The following is a 25,102-nucleotide window of genomic DNA, read 5'->3' as shown; positions in this document are numbered from 1 at the left end:
GAAAGCAGAATGGTCAGAGAAAGATTAATTATCAAGAGTAAAGAGCTCTAAGAGGGCTTCCCTGGTGGCGCAGTGGTTGAGAATCCGCCTGCCAATGCAGGGGACACGGGTTCGAGCCCTGGTCCGGGAAGATCCCACATGCCGCAGAGCAACTAAGCTCGTGCGCCACAACTACTGAGCCTGCGCTCTAGAGCCTGTGAGCCACAACTACTGAGCCCAAGTGCCACAACTACTGAAGCCCATGCGCCTAGAGCCCGTGCTCCACAATAAGAGAAGCCACCGCAATGAGAAGCCTGCGCACCGCAATGAAGAGTAGCCCCCGCTCGCCGCAACTAGAGAAAGCCCGCACACAGCAACGAAGACCCAACACAGCCAAAAATAAATAAATAAAATAAATAAATTTATTTAAAAAAAAAAAAAAAGAGCTCTAAGAGACAGTCAACCTCATCAAAACTGTTAGAAGGAAGGGGTTATGAAGAGAGTAAGGCAGAAGAACGGCACTGAAAGCATTAAGTGTTGGCACTAAAAGCAGCGAAATTCCAGAGAAGAAACTGAGGCAGCAGGCATCAAAAGCAAAACAGAATTTGCTACCTCTTCTCCGTTCTATAATAGTGCCTGCTCGTTCCTCTTTTGCTGAACACGCGTTAATTAATTAGCTCAATTTATTTACGGTCTAGTCTCTGCACTAAAGTATGAATTCACGGAGGACAGGGCTATGTCTTAGTCTCTCTATGTCCAGCGCCTAGCATGGTGCCACAGTACACGCTGCAGTATGGTGTGTACTTCACAAGAACTCGCTGAAGGACCGAATGGCTCTCCATTTTACTCAGGACAAAAACCATGCGACAGCACGGATGGCCTTACATTGCCCGGCCACCTTCCCACTTTATCTCTCTGCTCTGAGTTCTACTACTCCCTTTCACTTATACTTACTCTAGCCAGACTGGCCTCTTTGACGTTTCTTAAACTTACTGGGTATGCTGGTGTCTTGAGGCCTTTGTGTTGGCTGTTTTCTCTGTCCAAACATTGTCTCTCTCTGGATGTTTCTCCCCAAGATATATTCACAGGTTAACTCCCTCTCCTCCTTCAAATCTCACTTCCTCAAGGTCTACTCTGACCACTCTATTTTAAATCTGTACCCCACCCCCCAACTCTAGTACTACTTAAAATTTTTTTTTCACATACCCACCACTTTTTCATACAATACATAGTTTGCTTAGTGATGTTTATTGTTTGATGTCTGTCTCCCTCCACTAGAATGTGAGCTCCACAAAGGTAGGGGTCTTTGTCTGTTTTGCTCACTGATGCATGACCCAAGCACCCTGAATGGTGCCTGGCCCAGAGTCTGCTCAATAAATAAACACATGAGTCACAGTGACAGACAGAAAATGAGAGTCTGCCAGAAGGTGTGGTGATACTTTCTCAGCACTGTGAGTATCTGAGGATATTTCAAATTCAGATACTGGAAAAATCCAGGAAAGGAAGAGTAAGCTGGTAAGAAAGAAGCAACGAAAAACACACAGACTTGCCATAGGTGTGATCAAGCACAGGTGGCCTTGGTGAAGAAAGTAGGGATAGGGGAAGTAGAAAAATAAATGAACATCTGTATATGAGAAAGTTTGAAAAGCTAAGACCTGATGCTCTCAGTCTTTTCCATCAAGTAGAATGCAATATCAAAACTCCAAAAAGAACTGGTAATTTTATTTAAGAACTACAAATAGGAAGTAGCTTTGTAATTTAGCTTATTAAAAGGAGAAATAAAAAGTTGCCAACTGTTTACCATTTTTATATATATGTGAACTTTGTGATATCAAATGCTACAAAAATAAAAGTTCCTTCTTATCTGGAAGAGATACTAAAAATTATAAATCAAGAATGGAATCATTAAAATGTCTAGTGGTGACTTTTAATCCTTATTGAAAATTATTTGAAGAGGTAATATCCAATACAATAAAGATAGAAAGAAATTCCACTGAGAAAAACTGGCTTGATTTTGATGTATATTACTTCTCACAGTTTTATTTCCTAAGAAAAGTCCATTTTGGAACATTAGTTAAGCGTAATTATGGAAGTTTATAATGTGATTATGCCATTAGGTGATGAGCCTCTGGCTTACTACAGGAAAACAATGTAATTCTTGTCTCATTAACAAAGGGATATGGAGCTTTGACATGGAGAGGTAAATATAAAACTCTTTTTGAGAGAGAAAGTTGCACTATCTTCTACGAAACAAATCAGTTTATTTTAATAAACTGAACATAACCTGATAATCCTAACTAAAGAAGTAATGTCACTACAAAAAATTGTCACATTCTTCTTCATTTTCTTTTTTCTTTCTTCATGTAAATAAAAACAATGACGAGCAACAAACTACAAATGCAACAAGCCATACAGTCTCTGTGTACTCTCCACTGTCAAGAGTCACTTACCTGTTATAATAGCTACCAATGACTGCCTTTAGAGAGCCAGGCCTGTAGAGGATGCAGTATATACATGACCTCATTGGAGGTTTTGATATTGCCATTTTACAGATTAAGGAACTGAGATCCAGAGAGATTAGGTAATTTGACCAGGTAGTAAATGGCAATATTGCTGGTTTAATCCAGGTCATCTGGATACCAAAGCCTATGTTTTTCACTGAGAATCCTGTTCCTCTGGGCATCATACTAATACATTAAATTTGTTAACATTCTAAATACAAATACACAATGTCCAGAACAATTTCAAGTGAGGCATCTCCAAGGAAAAAAAACTATATTTTGAGCTATAAAGCATATACCTAGCTAATATTAATACTTTGTTTCGTTTTGCTTTTGGCCGTGCCGTGCAGCATGTGGGATCTTAGTTCCTCGACCAGGGATCAAACCCGCGCCCCCTGCATTGGAAGCACAGAGTCTTAACCCCTGGACCGCCAAGGAAGTCCCCTAATGCTAATACTTTGAAACAAGGGATTAGAATAAAATGGTATTTTTGATCAAGAAGAACCTTTCAATGCAGAAACTAAAATTTCTAAAATAAATAAGAGCCTCTGATATTTAAAAAATCTCAGCAGACAAAATGTGAACACATATCAATGAAAATATATTTGTACAGCAAAAATAGCAAAAAAGAGATTATCTATACAACAAATAAGATATTGGCCAAGTACTTCCCTATTTCAAGGAAATATAAAAACACATATATTATTTTGTTGATGCCCTGTATCACCCCTACAACCAAACGGGAAAAAATCAACGATAAAGCAGAGCACTTTCTGTATAACCCATGTATTCACAGGGAACAGGTTACATAACCATTAAACACTTTTATCTGATCAATCGTGCTGCAGTTACAGAACTTTATACTCTCACAAAATAACATCCTATTTATAACACTACGCCTGCAGTCAACCCTTTTGGTTGACTGACTCAACTAAGCCATCCCCAACCTCCTTCCTCCCTTTTACCCACTTCCACTCCTAGTCTCCTCTACAGAGAGATGTGACACTGTTTCACTCTATAGAGGTAAGCCAAAGTCTGTTGGAGAGCTCTGAGAAAGCTTTTGTTTTCCTGCAAAGACAGACATTCCAGCCACTTCCCTTTCCCCTCTTCCATACTATCCTTCAGATATGACAAGAGGAGCAGTGGCAGCCATCTCATGACCATGATGGAAAGGCCAAGAGGACCACAAAGATACGGACATACCACTAAACCACCGATCAACATTAACAGATACCTACCTCTAGACTATAAGTGAGAAAAATAAACTTCCATTTATTTAAGCCACTGTTAGTCAGATATTCCATTATTTTTAGACAAAAGCATTCTTGATCAAACATACAACTTTCAGGCTAACAAGAACATGGTTTAGAAGCTGGTCAGTTGTCTGATGTGTTCATTCATTCATTTGTTTACATGGTTAAATGCCTACTTTACATCAGGATTTAGTACTAGGTTTTGGGGAGAGAAAGTTGAATATGGCTTTTAGTTTGAGACACTCACACTCAATACAAGAGGGAGATGTGTAAATAAGACAAGTGTGATAAATGCTCTAACAGAGCATGAACAAACTTCAATGATAGCACAAAGAGGAACCATGAGATTTTTTTCTTTTTGTTGTTTCAAAAGTCAAAGTCTAGGTTTAAGTCAGAAAAATATAAGACCAGCCAGAACCAGTCCTGTTCTGTCCTCTTCAAATGACAAACTGAAGACAGGAGAGTCTAAGAGGAAAGGAAGAACATTAGACACTGTTGAGGGTTTCTGATAAGGGCCCTCATCTACCCTCTCTGGTATTGTAAGATTAGCTACAAATACAGATAAAGGAGTACAACTACAGAGCCCCTAGAAAACCTGGAGGGTATAGGAACAGAGAAAACCTATCGCTTCCTGTCTGGAACCCTGGGAAGAAGCAGCCTCACAGGTACTGTCCACACCATCATGGCACAGGAGGTGCAAAGAAGCACTCTTGCCTCTGTTTTCTGGAGCAGAGTGGGCCTGGGACAACGACTAGCTGGGCAATTTCACAGTGCACACGCCTTATGTGGCCTCCATACTGCCAGCGGAAGCATCTTTCTAAAATAAGGTTCTGATGGTCTCACTTCCTACTCAAAATTCTTCAGCTTAGATACACAGAGCCCTTCATTATCAGGATCTGCCTACCAATTTAGCTTTGGCTCATTCATCCCTCACGCACAATTGAGCGGTACAAAACAACTCAAGATTCTCTCATACATTATGTAGTCTATACACATCTATCTGGTCTTGGCATATAATAACAAAAGCTAAAGCACTTACTATGGATTAGTCATTGTTGTAGGCAGTTATATACAACACATTTAATTGTCACAACTACCCTGTGAAGTAGGAAATATGACGACCACTTTATAGATGAGAAAACAGAGGTACAAGAGGTTCCTAGTAAATGGAAGAAGTTGGATTTGAATCTAGAGAGTCTGGGTCTAGAGTTCACTCTCTTAAACCACTGTGCTACACTGCCTTAACATACAGGTCTCTGTACTCAGAATGCCCTTCACCCTCAGCTCCCTTATGGACTCCCATACATCTTTCCAGAATGAACTTAAATGTCTCCTTCCTTAACTGTAAAGCCGTTCCTCAGCAGAACTAACTTTCACCCTCTGCCATCCTCTTCCATGTTGTACATTATCACACCATATTGCAGAGATTTGTTGACATGTGTGTCTCTTCACTAGACTGAAGTCCTGGAGGACAGGAACTACCTAATTTATCATTATATCCCTCTCATTAGTCACAATGCCTGCCATAGCAAGCATTCACTAAACATTTACTGAATTGAATGAATTTCAATAGAGGTAATGCCTATTTTTATTCAAAAACATTTCAACTTGTCCACACAGCCCAAGAGTGGCCTTACTCTTTATCCACTCAGTTTTACCAATAAAGAATTCCATATACTGATGGTTCCCAACTTGTGATGGTTTGACTTACAATTTTACAACTTCATGATGGTGCAAAAGCAATCCACATTCAGTAGAAACTGTATTTGGAATTTGGATCTTGTCCCAGCTGGTGACAGGCAGCACATACTCCCCGTGATGCTGCACGCTGGGCAGCAGTGAGCGGCAGCTCCCAGGCAGCCACACCATCACCAGGGTAAACAACCAACATGCTTACAACCATTCTGTGCCCAGACAACACTTCTGTTTTTCACTTTCAGTATTCATAAATTACATGAGATATTCAACACTTTACTATAAAATAGGCTTTGTGTCAGATGATTTTGCCCAACTGTAGGCTAATGTAGGTGTTCTGAGCCCTTATAAGGTAGGCTAGGCTAAGCTATGATGTTCGGTGGGTTAGGTGTATTAAATGCATTTTTGACTTGCCATAGTCAACTTCCCATGGGGTTACTGGACATAACCCCTCTGTAAGTGGAGGAAGATCTGTACTCATTTCTAAAAACTGGTAAAAAGGTTTTTTTAAGTTATCCTGAGAATCTATTAGTGGCTCCCAAAACCCATACACTGTGTCTGAAATCCGACTCAGTGTGGATTTCAAAATGTATCATAACCCGACTCCTAGAAAATCTGTCCCCCAAACTACCTTCCACTAGTAATAAATAGGTTGAAAACCAGAACTTGGTGAAGAACTAAGGAAGATCTCAGCAGAGCAAGAAAACAAAGAGTATGATTTCCGTAATTCTGACCCTTTAAATTAAAAAAATCAGTTAAAAACTGCTACATAGACTTGCTGCAGCACTAATGAAACTCTCTGAATCAGTGGACTGTTATCAAGACTAACTTCACATCTTTTGTTTCCTCTAATTCTCATTCACTTCCAGCCTCCAGAACCATGAGAAATAAATGTCTGTTGTTTATAAGCTACCAAATCTGTGGCATTTTGTTACAGCAGCCTGAATGGACTAAGATAAACTCTTAAAACTGTCCCTGGCTGACTGCTCAGTAAATTCTGGCTACCGTTACCAACAACAGCATCAGTGGCTCCCTCTGTTCCCCTCAGTAATTTCCTCCATCCATCTAAATCTAGGCAACTTCCAGCTCAAAATAATTATTTCTAAGAAGTCTCCCTTAACTATGTAGACTTTTTTCCATAAAAGCTAATTAACATCTTTTCATTAAAAGTTAATTAACTATGTAAGGTATTTATCTTCCCTTACCAAGTAAAGTATAAATTATCTCAACATGAAACACATATTCTATTATTTTTATATTGCTCAAAGAACTTAGCACCAAGCATGTACAGAGGCACACAGTGAATATCTGTAGAAGCAGTTAATACAATCCACACACAGTTGATGGCTTATTTGCTATCTTAGAAAATGTTAAAGAGAAACATAAATTATAACCATGAGGCTTTTTAGACTGTCTTTAATAATGATCAACATATACAACCTAAAGGCAAGAGAGAAAAAGAAATGTTTCTTGATTTAATTTTCAGACTTGCTACAAGAATGCCCATTCTCAAGAGACAAGTACATTCCTGTACGTAATTGGAATCACTGGCAGAAGCAAAGCAGAACAGAATGATACGGAAAAAAAAAAAAAAAATTAAGACCTCCCTCTCGCTAATCTGGAAGTAATTAACAAGAAACTCAAAAGAAGTTAACATTTTACTTTGGCAGTATGCTGAACAAACTGATCTTTCAGTGCACTTGAATTTGGAATCTGCTTCAATTCAAAATTAACTGAGTGACTTCTATCTTTATATAAATCCCACCATCTCTTGCAGTATTTTTAATCTCTATCACTCATTCAGGCAGTCAGCCACATAACACTTTTCACTCTTCATTTTACTATTTCATGTGTATATATCTTATCTTCAGCACAGGTTACAGGTTCTTTCTTAATAAAGCATGGATCTTGATTTCTACTTTTTCGAATTACCTCCAGTATCTGGTAAAATGTTTTGCACATAGTGGACCCTCAAATATTTGTTCTAACTGAACAAATAAACTTACAGTATATACTCCTGGGTGAGTAATAATTTAGTCAAATCTCCAGCCACTACATAACTGAGTGCCTATGTACACCGGCACTTTACATATACCACTTAATCCACTCAACCCTTTGAAGTAGCTATAATCTTTTTTTTACAAATTGGGAAACTTTAAAGGTTTCAAAGAGCATAAGAAATTTTTCCAAGATCCTTACAACTAGTAAAAAGTGAAACTGTGATTTCAATCCATGTTTGATTTCTAACTACTTCTCTTCCCATTAAGCCATATTGCTTCTCTAAAATGATGAGCACCCTTCAAAGCCATGGTTGAGGGGCATAGTATGATACTGACATTCCCCTCAAATTTCAGTGAGAGAATAAAGTAGGTTTAGGTTGGTGAAATGGTACTGAGTTTTATCTTGAATTTTTGAATTTTATTTTATTTTTTATACAGCAGGTCCTTATTAGTCATCCATTTTATACACATCAGTGTATACATGTCAATCCCAATCGCCCAATTCAGCACACCCCCACCCCCACCCCACCCCCCGCCGCTTTCCCCCCTTGGTGTCCTTATGTTTGTTCTCTACATCTGTGTCTCAATTTCTGCCCTGCAAACTGCTTCATCTGTACCATTTTTCTAGGTTCCACATATATGCGTTAATATACGATATTTGTTTTTCTCTTTCTGACTTACTTCACTCTGTATGACAGTCTCTAGATCCATCCACGTCTCAACAAATGACCCAATTTCGTTCCTTTTTATGGCTGAGTAATATTCCATTGTATATATGTACCACCTCTTCTTTAACCGTTCATCTGTCGATGGGCATTTAGGTTGCTTCCATGACCTGGTTGCAATGAACATTGGGGTGCATGCGTCTTTTTGAATTATGGTTTTCTCTGGGTATATGCCCAGTAGTGGGATTGCTGGATCATATGGTAATTCTATTTTTAGTTTTTGAAGGAACCTCCATACTCTTCTCTACAGTGGCTGTATCAGTTTACATTCCCACCAACAGTGCAAGAGGGTTCCCTTTCCTCCACACCCTCTCCAGCATTTGTTGTTTTCAGATTTTCTGATGATGCCCATTCAAACTGGTGTGAGGTGATACCTCATTGTAGTTTTGATTTGCATTTCTCTAATAATTAGTGATGTTGAGCAGCTTTTCATGTGCTTCTTGGCCGTCTGTATGTCTTCTTTGGAGAAATGTCTATTTAGGTCTTAGCCCACTTTTGGATTGGGTTGTTTGTTTTTTTAATATTGAGCTGCGTGAGCTGTTTATATATTTTGGAGATTAATCCTTTGTCCATTCATTCGTTTGCAAATATTTTCTCCCATTCTGAGGGTTGTCTTTTTATGTTTATGGTTTCCTTTGCTGTGCAAAAGCTTTGAAGTTTCATTAGGTCCCATTTGTTTATTCTTCTTTTTATTTCCATTACTCTAGGAGGTGGATCAAAAAAGATCTTGCTGTGATTTATGTCAAAGAGTGTTCTTCCTATGTTTCCTCTAAGAATTTTATAGTGTCCGGTCTTACATTTAGGTCTCGAATCCATTTTGAGTTTATTTTTGTATATAGTGTTAGGGAGTGTTCTAATTTCATTCTTTTATATGTAGCCGTCCAGTTTTCCCAGCACCACTTATTGAAGAGACTGTCTTTTCTCCATTGTATATCCTTGCCTCCTTTGTCATAGACTAGTGGACCATAGGTTTGTGGGTTTATCTCTGGGCTTTCTACCTTGTTGCATTTATCTATGTTTCTGTTTTTGTGCCAGTACCATATTGTCTTGATTACTGTAGCTTTGTAGTATAGTCTGAAGTCAGGGAGTCTGATTCCTCCAGATCTGTTTTGTTCCCTCAAGACTGCTTTGGCTATTCGGGGTCTTTTGTGTCTCTATACAAATTTTAAGATGATTTGTTCTAGTTCTGTAAAAAATGCCATTGGTAATTTGATAGGGATTGCATTGAATCTGTAGATTGCTTTGGGTAGTATAGTCATTTTCACAATATTGATTCTTCCAATCCAAGAACATGGTATATCTCTCCATCTGTTGGTATCATCTTTAATTTCCTTCATCAGTGTCTTATAGTTTCCTGCATACAGGTCTTTTGTCTCTCCGGGCAGGTTTATTCCTAGGTATTTTATTCTTCTTGTTGCAAAGGTAAATGGGAGTGTTTCCTTAATTTCTCTTTCAGATTTTTCATCATCAGTGTATAGGAATGCAAGAGATTTCTGTGCATTAATTTTGTATCCTGCTACTTTACCAAATTCATTGATCAGCTCTAGTAGTTTTCTGGTGGCATCTTTAGGATTCTCTATGTATAGTACCATGTCATCTGCAAACAGTGACAGTTTTACTTCTTCTTTTCCAATTTGTATTCCTTTTATTTCTTTTTCTTCTCTGATTGCTGTGGCTAGGACTTCCAAAACTATGTTGAATAATAGTGGTGAGAGTGGACATCCTTGTCTTGTTCCTGATCTTGGAGGAAATGCTTTCAGTTTTTTCACCATTGAGAATGATGTCTGCTGTGTGTTTGTCATATATGGCCTTTACTATGTTGAGGTAGGTTCCCCCATGCCCACTTTCTGGAGAGTTTTTATCATAAATGGGTGTTGAATTTTGTCAAAAGCTTTTTCTGCATCTATTGAGATGATCATATGGTTTTTATTCTTCAATTTGTTAATATGGTGTATCACACTGATTGATTTGCGTATATTGAAGAATCCTTGCATCCCTGGGATAAATTTCATTTGATCATGGTGTATGATCCTTTTAATGTGTTGTTGGATTCTGTTTGCTAGTATTTTGTTGAGGATTTTTGCATCTATATTCATCAGAGATATTGGTCTGTAATTTTCTTTTTTTGTAGTATCTCTGTCTGGTTTTGGTATCAGGGTGATGGTGGCCTCATAGAATGAGTTTGGGAGTGTCCCTTCCTCTGCAATTTTTTAGAAGAGTTTGAGAAGGATGGGTGTTAGCTCTTCTCTAAATGTTTGATAGAATTCACCTGTGAAGCCATCTGGTCCTGGGCTTTTGTTTGTTGGAAGATTTTTAATCACAGTTTCAATTTCATTACTTGTGATTGGTCTGTTCATATTTTCTATTTCTTCCTGCTTCAGTCTTGGAAGGTTATACCTTTCTAAGAATCTGTCCATTTCTTCCAGGTTGTCCATTTTATTGGCATAGAGTTGCTTGTAGTAGTCTCTTAGGATGCTTTGTATTTCTGCGGTGTCTGTTGTAACTTCTCCTTTTTCATTTCTACTTTTATTGATTTGAGTCCTCTCCCTCTTTTTCTTGATGAGTCTGGCTAACGGTTTATCAATTTTGTTTATCTTCTCAAAGAACCAGCTTTTAGTTTTATTGATCTTTGTTATCGTTTTCTTTCTTTCTATTTCATTTATTTCTGCTCTGATCTTTACGATTTCTTTCCTTCTGCTAACTTTGGGTTTTGTTTTTTCTTCTTTCTCTAGTTCCTTTAGGTGCAAGGTTAGATTATTTGAGATTTTTCTTGTTTCTTGAGGTAGGCTTGTATAGCTATAAACTTCCCTCTTAGAACTGCTTTGCTGCATCCCATAGGTTTTGGATCATCGTGTTTTCATTGTCATTTGTCTCTAGGTATGTTTTGATTTCCTCTTTGATTTCTTCAGTGATCTCTTGGTTATTTAGTAACGTATTGTTTAGCCTTCATGTGTTTGTGTTTCTCGCGTTTTTTCCCCTGTAATTCATTTCTAATCTCATAGCGTTGTGGTCAGAAAAGGTGCTTGATATGATTTCAATTTTCTTAAATTTACTGAGGCTTGTCACCCAAGATGTGATCTATCCTGGAGAATGTTCCGTGCGCACTTGAGAAGAAAGTGTAATCTGCTGTTTGGGGATGGAATGTCCTATAAATATCAATTAAATCTAACTGGTCTATTGTGTCATTTAAAGCTTCTGTTTCCTTATGTATTTTCATTTTGGATGCTCTGTCCATTGGTGTAAGTGAGGTGTCAAAGTCCCCCACTATTACTGTGTTACTGTCGATTTCCTCTTTTATAGCTGTTAGCAGTTGCCTTATGTATTGAGGTGCTCCTATGTTGGGTGCATATATATTTATAATTGTTATATCTTCTTCTTGGATTGATCCCTTGATCATTATGTAGTGTCCTTCCTTGTCTCTTGTAACATTGTTTATTTTAAAGTCTGTTTTAGCTGATATGAGTATTGCTACTCCAGCTTTCTTCTGATTTCCATTTGCATGGAATATCTTTTTCCATCCCCTCATTTTCAGTCTGTATGTGTCCCTAGGTCTGAAGTGGGTCTCTTGTAGACAGCATATATATGGGTCTTGTTTTTGTATCCATTCAGCAAGCCTGTGTCTTTTGGTTGGAGCATTTAATCAATTCATGTTTAAGGTAATTATTGATATGTATTTTCCTATGACCATTTTCTTAATTGTTTTGGGGTTTTTTTGTAGGTCCTTTTCTTCTCTTGTGTTTCCCACTTAGAGAAGTACCTTTAGCATTTGTTGTAGAGCTGGTTTGGTGGTGCTGAATTCTCTTAGCTTTTGCTTGTCTGTAAAGCTTTTGATTTCTCCATCAAATCTGAATGAGATCCTTTCTGGGTAGAGTAATCTTGGTTGTAGGTTCTTCCCTTTCATCACTTTAAGTATATCATGCCACTCCCTTCTGGCTTGTAGAATTTCTGCTGAGAAATCAGCTGTTAACCTTATGGGAGTTCCCCTGTATGTTATTTGTTGTTTTTCTCTTGCTGATTTCAATAATTTTTGTTTGTCTTTAATTTTTGCCAATTTGATTCCTATGTGTCTTGGCGTGTTTCTCCTTGGGTTTATCCTGTATGGGACTCTCTGCGCTTCCTGGACTTGGGTGGCTATTTCCTTTCCCATGTTAGGGAAGTTTTCAGCTATAATCTCTTCAAAGATTTTCTTGGGTCCTTTCTCTCTCTCTTCTCCTTCTGGGACCCCTATGATGCGAATGTTAGTGAGTTTAATGTTGTCCCAGAGGTCTCTTGGGCTGTCTTCATTTCTTTTCATTCTTTTTTTTAATTCTGTTCCGCAGCAGTGAATTCCACCATTCTGTCTTCCAGGTCACTTATCCGTTCTTCTGCCTCAGTTATTCTGCTATTGATTCCTTCTCGTGTAGTTTTCATCTCAGTTATTGTATTGTTCATCTCTGTTTGTTTGTTCTTTAATTCTTCTAGGTCTTTGTTAAACATTTCTTGCATCTTCTCGATCTCTACCTCCATTCTTTTTCCGAGGTCCTGGATTATCTTCACTATCGTTGTCCTGAATTCTTTTTCTGGAAGGTTGCCTATCTCCACTTCATTTAGTTGTTTTTCTGGGGTTTTATCTCGTTCCTTCATGTGGTACATAGCCCTCTGCCTTTTCATCTTGTCTATCTTTCTGTGAATGTGGTTTGTGTTCCACAGGCTGCAGGATTGTAGTTCTTCTTGCTTCTTGGTACTGAGTTTTTTTGTGTGTGTGTTTTTTAATATTTATAGCAAATGCCAAATGATATAAATCTTTTATGAACGACATATCAAAATCTCACTCTGCAGTGCTGAGAACAGAAGGTATAGGACCTACTGCCTATGACTTGAACTGTGACTTCTGAGCAAGTGTGTGAGATTAAGCTTTGACCTCCAGCTTATAAATGGGGCTGTGAGGATAGGAGTATGTCACAAAGCACACTGGAAGCCAACTCTTAGACCAGTAGGGAAAGGAGTATATTGACAGTAACTAATTAGAACATCTTATCCCTCATTCAGAATAAATAAACAGTGATATTAAGTTCACTTATTAAAAATAGATTCACTACCCTAGCAAGAATCTCTTGCTTGCTTTTTATGCCAAACTCCTTCACTTGCTAAATAGAGATTATGTTAAATCCAGAGGCGAAGAAATGAAATGCATACATTTGGCCAGATTATCTCTGGTTTACAAAGTCAAAAAAGAAATGCTTAATCAGCACCTGTTATGGCTAGTTTCAGGCATGAATAACTGTCTGGAAGAAGGTAAGAAACAATACCAGAAACACCAACCATAAAGAAACAAGTTAATAAACTGGACTTCCCTAAGACTTAAAACTTCAACTCTCCTAAACACAGTTAAGAAAATGAAAAACCGAATCACTGACTGGGAGAAAACATTTGGAAAGCATTTATCTGATAAAGGATTTGTACCTAGAACGTGCAAAGAACTATCTAAACGTAATAATAAAAACAAACATATAGATTTAAAAAAAGGCAAAAGATCTGTATAGAGACAGTTCATCAATGAAGATATATGGATGACAAACAAACACATGCAAAATACTCAACACTGTTAGTCACCGGGGAAATGGAAACTAAAACCACAAGATATCACTACATACTTATTAGAATGGGTATCATACCAAGTATTAATGAGGATGTGGAGAGACCAGAACTCTCATACACTGTTGGTAGGAATCTAAAATGGCACAGGCACTTTGGAAAACAGTCTTGGCAATCTCTTAAAAAGTTATATATACACCTACCATATGATCTAGCCATTCCGTCCCTAGGTATTTACAAAATATAAATGAAAACATATGCTCATACAAAGACATATACGAATATTCATAGAAGCTTTATTTATAATAACTCCAAACTAAAACAAACAAAACCCCCAAATGTCCATCAACAGGTAAACAACTGTTGTAAATCTATACAACGAAATACCACTCAGCAATAAAAATGCATGAGTAACATATACAGCAACATGGATACATCTTAGTTATGCTAAGTATAAGAAGCCAGGAAATAGAGTATATACTGCATGATTCCCTTAATATAAAATTCTAGGAAATATAAACTAATGTATAATGGCAGAAGGCAAATCAGTGGTTGCCTGGGGATGGGGGCAAGGGAAGCAGTGTGTGTGTGTGTGTGTGTGTGTATTGGGGGGTGGGGGAGGGCAGTGGGCAGGAGACAAAGATTAAAAAGGGGAATGAAGAAAATTTTAGGGGTGATGGGTATGCTCCTTATCTTGATGGTGGTGATTGTTCCATGGATGTATATATATGTCAAAACTTATCAGTATATAAACTTTAAATATGAGCAATTTTGGTATGTCAATTATTCCTCAATAAAGCTATTTTTTAAAAAATAATCAAAAAGATAAGATTTATACATTTGGGGCTTCCCTGGTGGCGCAGTGGTTGAGAATCTGCCTGCCAATGCAGGGGACACGGGTTCGAGCCCTGGTCTGGGAAGATCCCACATGCCGCGGAGCAACTAGGCCTGTGAGCCACAATTACTGAGCCTGCGCGTCTGGAGCCTGTGCTCCGCAACAAGAGAGGCCGCAATAATGAGAGGCCCGCGCACTGCGATGAAGAGAAGAGTGTCCCCCACTTGCCGCAACTAGAGAAAGCCCTCGCACAGAAATGAAGACCCAACACAGCCATAGGTAAATAAATAAATAAATAAATAAATAAATAATAAACTAAAAAAAAAAGGAAAAAAAAAAGATTTATACATTTGGGAAGTAAAAAGAATGAAAAATCTGTGATATGTATCCTCTAAGGTGGTCCCAATGATCCTTGCCTCTTGGTATTTATGCCCATGTATAATCTTTCCTTGAATGTGAACTAAATTTAATGATTTGTTGCTAGGGAATGGAATGAGGCAGAGGTGATGGGATGTCATTTCCAAGATTAAGATACAAAAAACCCTGTGGCTTCTGTCTTGGACTCTCCACACACATTTCCTCTGAGGAAAGGCAGCTGCCACATTGTGAGCTGTCCTATGGAGAAGCCCATGATATAAGGAACGAGGGAGGCAGCTGGCTAAAAGCTATCAAGGAATTAAGGCCATCAGTCCAATAACCTTCCAGGAACTGAAGACCTCAGCCCCATAGCCTGTAGGGAACTAAATCCAATAACCATTAAGATTGAGTTCAGAAGTAAATCTTCTCCCAGATGAGCCTTCTGATGAGAATGCAGCCCTGGCCAACAGTTTGACTACAGCCTCATGTGAGACTCTGAGCCTAACTAAACTACAGCCTCATGTGAGACTTTGAGCCTAACTAAACCTGATCCACAGAAACTGTGAGATACGAATGTTTGTTTCTTTAAGCCATGAAGTTTTGGGGTATGCAGTTCTGTTCCAGCAATAGATAACTAATATAAAATCTAAGTCACATTTATATAAAAAAAGTCTTCAAAGCAAATTTATCCATTTTGGATATATACTTTTAGAATACAAAGAGAGTATTTGACTAAAACTACATTAAATGGGGGCTTAATTTTCTTATGCAATATGAAGTCCAGAGGTAAGGCAGTCCAAGGCTAGTGCAGTGTGTCAAAATGCCACCAGAGACCCAAGCCCTTTTAATCCAGGCCCGGCCATTCTTAGGCAACGTCTTCATCCTAACACTTGTTACCTTAGTGTCACAATATGATCTCATGTCCATATCACAGAAAAGAAGAAGGGGTTTTGCCTTATCAGGAAAGTGAACATTTTCTCAGAAACCTCAAGCTAGTCTTCCACTTACATCTCATTCATCAAAAGTGTTTCCCACTGCCATTCTTAGATGCAAGGGAATCTGGGAAGATAAACATTTTTTAGCAAGACACACTGCTCCCTCAGCATAGTAAATGTTTTGTTAGTAATGAAGAAGGGGGCAATGTTTATTAGACAGGCAACCAGCAGTATTTGCCAAAGTCATACATTTTATTTATGATAAAACCAAAAATATTGCAGGAGTTTATAGAAGGGCAAGAACACAGTAAGCTATGGGAGCTTGAGAAGGTTTCTGAGGGGAGATGTTTAGAACTGGCTAGGGAGAAAGGAAAGACAAGAGAATTCTCAAAGTGGATAAAAGCAAGAACAAAAAATCATGAAGACAGGAAAATGGAACAAGGCCTAAAAATAAATTACCCTGTATAAAGCTTTTAATTGCATAACTAAGTTTAAAAAAAAATCCTGAGTGATGAATATGCATGTTGTTTCCTAGCAAGGAAAAAAAATGCATCATCATAGATATGCAACAAGCTCCTACTGTATAGCACAGGGAACTATATTCAATATCTTATAATAAACTGTAATGGAAAAGAATCTGAAAAAGAATACACACACACACACACACACACACAAACACACATATAACTGAATCACTTTGCTGTACACCTGAAACTAACACAACATTATAAATCAATGATACTCTAATAATAATTTTAAAAGTGCAGCATCATGTTTAAGAGATGAGACATGGGCAAAGGATCTGAATGGGCATTTCTCTAAGGAAGATATACAAATGGCCAGTAAACATATGAAAAGATGCTCATGATTAGTTATAAGGGAAATGAAAGTCATAACTATAATGAGATACCACTTCAAATCCACTAGGATGGTTGGAATCAAAAAGTCAGGTAACAACAAGTTTTGGTGAGGATGTGATGAAACTGGAACCCTCATACACTACTGGTAGGAATGCAAAATGGTGCAGCCACTTTAGAAAACAGTCTGGAAGTTCTTCAATCAATGAAATATAATGTTATCATATGACCCAGAAATTCCCAAGAGAAATAAAAACATATGTCCACATAAAAACTTGTACATGAAATTTTATAGCAGCATTATTCATAACAGTCAAAAGGTAGAAATAACATAAATGGCCATCAATTGATGAGGAGACGAACAAAATGTGGTATATCCAAATAATGGAATATTATTTGGCCGTAAAAAGGAATGAAATACGGATACATATTACAGCATGGATGAACCATGAAAACATTATGCTAAATGAAAGAAGCAAGTCAAGAAAGACACATATTATGTGATTCCATTCATATGAAATGTCCAGAACAAGGAAATCTAGAGACAGAAAGTAAATTAGTGGTTGCCTAGGGCTGTGGGGGTGTAGGTGGGCTGCTATGACCTTGGTTCAAACCACCATTACTTCATAGCTGGATGATTCCAAGAACTTAACTACCTGGTTTCCTGCTTCCATTCTTTGTTCGCTAATGGATTCCAAATGCCTAGAACAGTATCTGGCACACAGAGGAAAGTAAGTATCCAATAAATCTGTTGTTGTTATTTTGACTTCAAATCCTGTGTTCTTTTTCAGTTTTTTCTCTTGATTTATTTTGTGGGTATGTATCTATCATGGGAGCATCCAAACCCCCTTCCTATTTTGGCGAATTGCAGGCACCAAAAGGAGGCAGCTACCTCCCACCATAGAAACTAGAAACCCCAATTATTTACTTCCCCAGTTCCCCTGATAACTAGAGTGTGGGCACATGGCCAAGGCTTGGCTAGTCTCATGTACCTCCAGAATTGTGAGCTGTTACAGAAGTTTCTTGGTGGTTTTTTGTTTGTTTGTTTTATTTTGGTGGCAGCAACATCTGGTTCTTCAGCCAGAAGTGCCAGTGGAGTTATCTTCTGAGGTCAGCAATGTCAACAGAGTTCGGTGCAGTGTTTGAGGCACCAGTATCCTCATCAGAAAGGCTTCATGGTGTGTTCTGGCTGTGTACCTTCCCTCAGTTCCTGCCTACTTTTAGAACTGTGTGTCCACCCTTCCCCATGATTCTGCAAGTCTATCTTATATCTTTCAATAAATTTCTTTTCTGCTAATGTCAGCCAGAGTTAGTGTTGCTTGTAATTAAGAACACTGACTGAAAGAAGACTCCCCATAAAGTTGAACCTTCTTAAACCCAGGAGCATCATTTTTAAAAGTGGTGTTTCAGGAGGATTTTCCAGTGAAGAAACACAATCTCACATAACCTCTAAACAGAGAGAAATTAATTTACTTTACTATTGTTGATTAACTTTTCCTGTTCTTGTTATCTTCCAGAAAAATCGGGATTCTTTCTCCCTTCACCCCAAAACAAGTCCACAGCCCCTTTCCCTAAAGTTTCATTCCTTGCCTATATAGTAGTCCCCTCATCTGTGGTTTCAGATTCCATGGTTTCAGTTACCTGTGGTCAATCACAGTCTGAGAATATTAGATGGAAAATTCCAGAAATAAACAATTCATAAGTTTTAAATTGCATGCCATTCTGAGCAGCGTGATGAAACGTTGCACCTTCCTGCTTCATACCACATGGGACGTGAGTCATCCCTTTGTCCAGTGTATCCTGCCCATTAGTCACTTAGTAGCCACCTTGGTTATGGGGTTATTGTCATGGTACCACAATGCATGTTAAAAATTTAACGGAAGCCACTAAATGAAAGAGGATTAAGTAAAACAAATTTCTTTCTTACAAAGCAAATCTATTATTTTAAATTGTGGTGGCGTACCTGAGATTCCAGAACCTCCAGCTTACGTTTCCTGGCGTGAAGAGCTTTACTTGGAAAAGCCCAATAATAATTAGATGTTCCAATTCTCTCACAGTCAACCATACCATCATCAACCAAGCTTTGAAGGACTTCTTTTACTGACATAGCAGCTAGGAGAGATAATTTTTTAAAGACTTCATATTAAGACACATTATAAATCAAATTAAAAGGCCAATAACTGGGGAAACACTTGCAATAAATATTACAGATTGAGTCAATAAGTTAATAAATAAGGAGCTTTTAAAAATAATAACAAAAGAAGACAAATACTCCAACAGAAAAATAAAATACATCAATGGGCATCTATAAAATATGTATGGTCAGGGACTTCCCTGGTGGTCCAGTAGTAAAGAATCCGCCTTCCAATGCAGGGGGGATGCAGGTTCAATCCCTGGTTGGGGAACTAAGATCCCACATGCCGGGGGCAACTAAGCCCGTGCCACAACTACTGAGTTCGCGCGCCTCAACTAGAGAGCCTGCGTGCCGCAAACTAGAGCACACATGCCCTGAAGCCCACGCACCACAACTAGAGAGAGAAAACCTGCACGCCACACTAGAGAGAAGCCCACGCACCACAACAAAGAGCCCACATGCTGCAACTAAGACCCAACACAGCCAAAAAAATAAATTAAATAAATAAATATTTTAAAAAATGTACGATATTTGTAATAATATCATCAATAAACAAGAAAAATGTTCAAACCCACTAATAATTGAAGACATGCAAAATAAAGCATGAGATACAATTTCTTGACTACCAAATTTAAAACACTAAAAATTGTAATAAAGGATTCAGGGAAATGGGTACTCTCAACATGGGTGGGAAAATGTAGCAATATGTACCTAAAACCTTAGGTTTATGCACATCTCTTATGCAGAAATTTCACTTTTGTAAATTCAGCTAAAGAAAATAATGATGGATATGTATAAGGATGCTTGTCAAAGCACTGTTTTCAATAGCAAAACCCTGGAAATCAGTACAATAATGGGACTCAAAAGTATTTTTTTTGTAATGATATACAATGCATTCATTAAATTTACGTTATAAAATATTTAATGGCCTGGATATATATACATCCAAAATGTAATATATAGAAAAGTAAGTTAAAAGACAGTATGCACTTATGTGACAGTAGTTATCTTGAATTAAGGCTAAGAGGCAATTCTTATTTCCTTCTTTTTGCTTATTTTTCGTATTTTTTTCCAACAATGAACATGTATTACCTTTCTTGCTAAGGAAACTAAAACAAAACTACTAGGTAAAATTAAACAATAAATAAATAAATATATTGGATGTTATGGTTAGGGGTAAGATTAAATATCAGAAAAGAGTTTTTAAAATAGCATGTAAAAATACAAAGTCATATTTCACAAATGTTTGAAATTATAAACCATTCTTACTTTCTATTAAGTAAAACTATACCAAGAAATTATCCGTATTTTAAAGTCCATTTTAATTTTTCCTACAGCAGATCCCCCAATTTAATAAAATCTATTAAATAGTTAAAGATTTAATAAATAAAAAAATAAAGTCTACACCAAATGCAAAACATTCAACCTCATTTATAAAGAAGTACAAACTGAAATGAAATGTCAAAGAATTCTAAAAATGAAAATAGTTCTGAGAAACAAACTTGGGTATAATAGCCTTTCCTGAAGGCAATTTGAGAACACACATAAAAAGCCTAAAACTAGACAAGTCTCTTTTTCTATTCTATTTCTGGGGACATTTCCTAATGAAGTAATATGAGATGTGGAAAAAAGTTTACAGCAGGGGGAGAGGAAGGGGTGAATAGGTGGAGGAGCACAGAGGATTTTTAGGGCAGTGAAAATATGCTGTATGATACCATAATGACACCATAATGATGGATCCATGTCATTATACTTTTTGTCCAAACCCATAGAATGTACAACACTAAGAGTGAATACTAATGTAAATTATGGACATAGTGTGATTATGATGTGTCCATGCAGGTTTGTCAACTGTAACAAATGTACGATGGTAAATGATGTTGATAATAGGGGAAGTTATGCATGTGTGGGGGCAGGAAGTACAGGAGAAATACTGTGCCTTCCTCTCAATTTTGCTGTGAACCTAAAAATACTCTAAAAAGTAAGTCTTAGAAAAAATTTATGGATGGCATGTTAATTACACATTAATTTTAGCAGCAAAGTTTGGTAACAACCTAGATGGTCAACAATAGCTAATGGGCTAAACAAATTATGGCACAGTGGGTGGCCACAGAATGAAACATTAGGAGAGGCAGATGTTGTAAGTCATTTTTTTTTAAAGCAAATGACATAGGAAAGTGTAGATGATATGATGGTATATGGAAAAATACACGAACACAAAACTGTACATGCAGCATGGTTCCCTCTCAGAGAAATGGACAGATACATACAAACACAGATAAACAGAACCTAAGAATAAGATATCAAAATACACCAAAATGTTAACCGTGGTGATCTCAGAACAGAGGGATTATGAACAACTTTTATTTTTACTATATTCTTTATAATTTCCAAATCTGTTAAAATAACATGTATAGCTTATATAATCAGAAAGTAAGGTTTAAAAAAATATGTATCATATGTAGTGACCCCTCAAAAGATAACCCCCAGAACCTGTGAATGTGACCTTACTTTGGAAAAGGTTCTATAGAGAGGTAATTAAGGACCTCATGATAAAATCATCCTGGATTTAGGGTGGGTCCCAAATCCAATGACACGTGCCCTTATAAGACACAGAAGAGGAGAAAAAAAAATGGGGAAGGCCATGTGAAGGCAGAGGCAGAGATTAGAATGATGTGTCTATAAGCCAAGCACTGTGGGCAGCCACCAGAAGCTAGGAGAGAAGCATAAAATGGATTTTCCCTCAGAGCTTCCAGAAGGAACCAACCCTGCCAACACCTTGATTTTAGACTTCTGGCCTCCAGAACTATGAGAAAATAAATTTCTACTGTGTGAAGTAGAAATTAAGTTTATGGTAATTTGTTACAGCAGCTGTAGAAAACTAATACACTATGTAAATCACATTTAACAAGTACCAGAACATACATGAAGAAGTTTTTACTTCTTTTGAAGTAAATTATACCCATAAATAAATAAATGTGTATAATTGTGTGTATGTATACGTATGTGTGCACGCACACAGGCATGCATGCATATTCCACTTTAGTTTCCCTAGAGCAGATACTTCAAACACAAGAATCATGGTCATGGCCCACAAACATTATACAGGGACTTTTTTTTTTTAATTTATTTATTTTATTTTTAGCTGTGTTGGGTCTTTGTTGCTGCACGTGGGCTTTCTCTAGTTGTGGTGAGCGGGGGCTACTCTCTGTTGCCATGCACAGGCTTCTCATTGCGGTGGCTTCTCTTGTTGTGGAGCATGGGGTCTAGGTGCATGGGGTTCAGTAGTTGTGGCACACGGGCTCAGCAGTTGTGGCTCACGGGCTCTAGAGTGCAGGCTCAGTAGTTGTGGCACACAGGCTTAGTTGCTCTGTAGCATGTGGGATCTTCCCGGACCAGGGATTGAACATGTGTCCCCTGCATTGGCAGGCGGATTCTTAACCACTGCGCCACCAGGGAAGTCCTATATAGGGACTTTTATAAACATTCTTCATCTCTAAAAATTTACGTTTCCATGAAGTGAAAGACTGTTGCAGGAAAGATGACGGGTATTTACCAAAACATTCTGGCACATTTTTTGATACTTACTAATGCCTTTTTCTTTGGGAGCAATCTTCTCCATGTCTTTTAATTGAAATACATCTTTCTGTTTAAAAGAGTTGAAAGATGAAAAACATGCATTTATTTTCTACTATATATTTATATTTACCATAATTATGTTTATAAAATATTGTACTAAAAAACTATGACTGGAAGTGAATAGTGCAATAGAATCGAGAATTTTAGAGCTAGAAGAAACTGTAATTATCTTGTTCAATACCTTAAACAGAACCTAAAATGGACAGATTTTGCATGAACATACAATTCTTTAAAGTAACTGGAGGGCAGAATGCAAAGAACATCTTCCCAATGAAGTATAAAATCTAGTTATGATGAATCATTTGTTAACATGAGATAATCAGCTTCTCTGACACTTTGATTTGAAGAAAACACAAATAGTACTTTGCTTAGCATATACCATATATCACAGATTAGCAGTTCTAACTAAAAGCAAAACAGACAGCTGTCAAGATTTATTTACATTTAAGGTTTCATGGAAGAGCCACACCTAAGTAAGAAAAACATACAATTTATGGCTGCCTATCAGTCATTCTCCTATACATGCTGCATGTCCACCACATGCAAAGCAAAACATTATGGGAAGATATACACAGAGAATATTTAATCTTATGGTTGGAAAAAAAATCTATGCAGAATACTCCTTTCTTCTTGTAATAAGCTTTGGTTGAACCGGTAAAAAGAACTTGGATAATAAGAGTGAAATATTTGAAAAGACTGAAGTATTCAGCAATTAGAACAGAATTATTGTGATTATTGTTATGGAAAGCTGGGATCTATTTCTTCCAATAAAAACTTGAAAAGGTAACTTCAATAGGATGGAAATTAGACATCATAAAAATTTAAAACTTCTGCTCATCCAAGCACACTGTTAAGAAACTGAAAAGACTGACTGGAAGACAGTATTCACAAAACACACCAGACAAAAGACCAGTAGCCCAGATATACAACCCCCTGCAAAAAAGATGAATTGATAGATGGATAAAGGAATGGATAGATGAATATATATATATATATGATAAAGCAAGTAGAGTATAAAATGATAACGGAGAATCTAAGCTGGGCATATAGGTATTCACAGTGAAATTCTTTCATCTTTAATAATAAAATGTTGAAAAAAGTAACTTCATCTCAGTACACTTAAGATTTAGTAAATTAAGGAACATACTAAGTCATTGGTTCTAGAGTGTGAAATAAATTTTTGCGCATCTGGGAATAAACTGTTAAAAGAGAATTCTGGGAGGAGGGGCAAGATGGCGGAAGAGTAAGACACGGAGATCACCTTCCTTCCCACAGATACAGTAGAAATACATCTACACGTGGAACTGCTCCTACAGAACACCCACTGAACACTGGCAGAAGACGTCAGACCTCCCAAAAGCTTTATTTTATTTTATTTTATCCTCTTTCTTTCTTTCTATTTTTTTCTCCCCTTTATTCTGAGCCGTGTGGATGAAAGGCTCTTGGTGCTCCAGCCAGGCATCAGGGCTGTGCCTCTGAGGTGGGAGAGCCAACTTCAGGACACTGGTCCACAAGAGACCTCCCAGCTCCACGTAATACCAAACGGCGAAAATCTCTCAGAGATCTCCATCTCAACATCAAGACCCAGCTTCAGTCAACGACCAGCAAGCTACAGTGCTGGACACCCTATGCCAAACAACTAGCAAGACAGGAACACAGCCCCATCCATTAGCAGAGAGGCTGCCTAAAATCATAATAAGGCCACAGACACCCCAAAACACACCACCAGATGTGGACGTGCCCACCAGAACACAGGCACTAGTCCCCTCCACCAGGAAGCCTACACAACCCACTGAACCAACCTTAGCCACTGGGGACAGATACCAAAAACAATGGGAACTACGAACCTACAGCCTGTGAAAAGGAGACCCCAAACACAGTAAGATAAGCAAAATGAGAAGACAAAACACCACACAGCAGGTGAAGGAGCAGGGTCAAAACACACCAGACCTAACAAATGAAGAGGAAATAGGCAGTCTACCTGAAAAAGAATTCAGAATAATGATAGTAAAGATGATCCAAAATCTTGGAAATAGAATAGACAAAATGCAAGAAACATTTAACAAGGATGTAGAAGAACTAAAGAGGAACCAAGCAACGATGAAAAACACAATAAATGGAATTAAAAATACTCTAGACGGGATCAATAGCAGAATAACTGAGGCAGAAGAACGGATAAGTGACCTGGAAGATAAAATAGTGGAAATAACTACTGCAGAGCAGGATAAAGAAAAAAGAATGAAAAGAACTGAGGACAGTCTCAGAGACCTCTGGGACAACATTAAACGCACCAACATTCGAATTATAGGGGTCCCAGAAGAAGAAGGGAAAAAGAAAGGGACTGAGAAAATATTTGAAGAGATTATAGTTGAAAACTTCCCTAATATGGGAAAGGAAATAGTTAATCAAGTCCTGGAAGCACAGAGAGTTCCGTACAGGATAAATCCAAGGAGAAACACGCCAAGACACATATTAATCAAACTATCAAAAATTAAATATAAAGAAAACATATTAAAAGCAGCAAGGGAAAAATAGCAAATAACACACAAGGGAATCCCCATAAGGTTAACAGCTGATCTTTCAGCAGAAACTCTGCAAGCCAGAAGGGAGTGGCAGGA

General features: G+C 37.7%; 1 protein-coding gene across 2 annotated transcripts in view; it reads right to left on the bottom strand.

The window, feature by feature from the left end:
- MND1 (meiotic nuclear divisions 1) overlaps positions 1–25,102 on the bottom strand; it is an 86,101-nt gene that overhangs the window by 46,938 nt on the left and 14,061 nt on the right. For both annotated transcript variants that reach the window (XR_009008277.1, XM_007189431.2), the window contains exons 3-4: positions 22,434–22,491; positions 18,675–18,823 (exon numbers count right to left, since the gene is read on the bottom strand). Coding sequence is in view for 1 of the 2 variants with exons in the window: in XM_007189431.2 (XP_007189493.1) it covers positions 18,675–18,823; positions 22,434–22,491 (207 nt within the window). In the remaining variant the exon portion in view is untranslated. The remainder of the gene's footprint in view (positions 1–18,674; positions 18,824–22,433; positions 22,492–25,102) is intronic.

This window comes from Balaenoptera acutorostrata, chromosome 5 (assembly GCF_949987535.1).
Source record: "Balaenoptera acutorostrata chromosome 5, mBalAcu1.1, whole genome shotgun sequence".
NCBI lineage: Eukaryota > Metazoa > Chordata > Mammalia > Artiodactyla > Balaenopteridae > Balaenoptera > Balaenoptera acutorostrata.
This window is presented reverse-complemented; position numbering and strand designations above follow the sequence as displayed.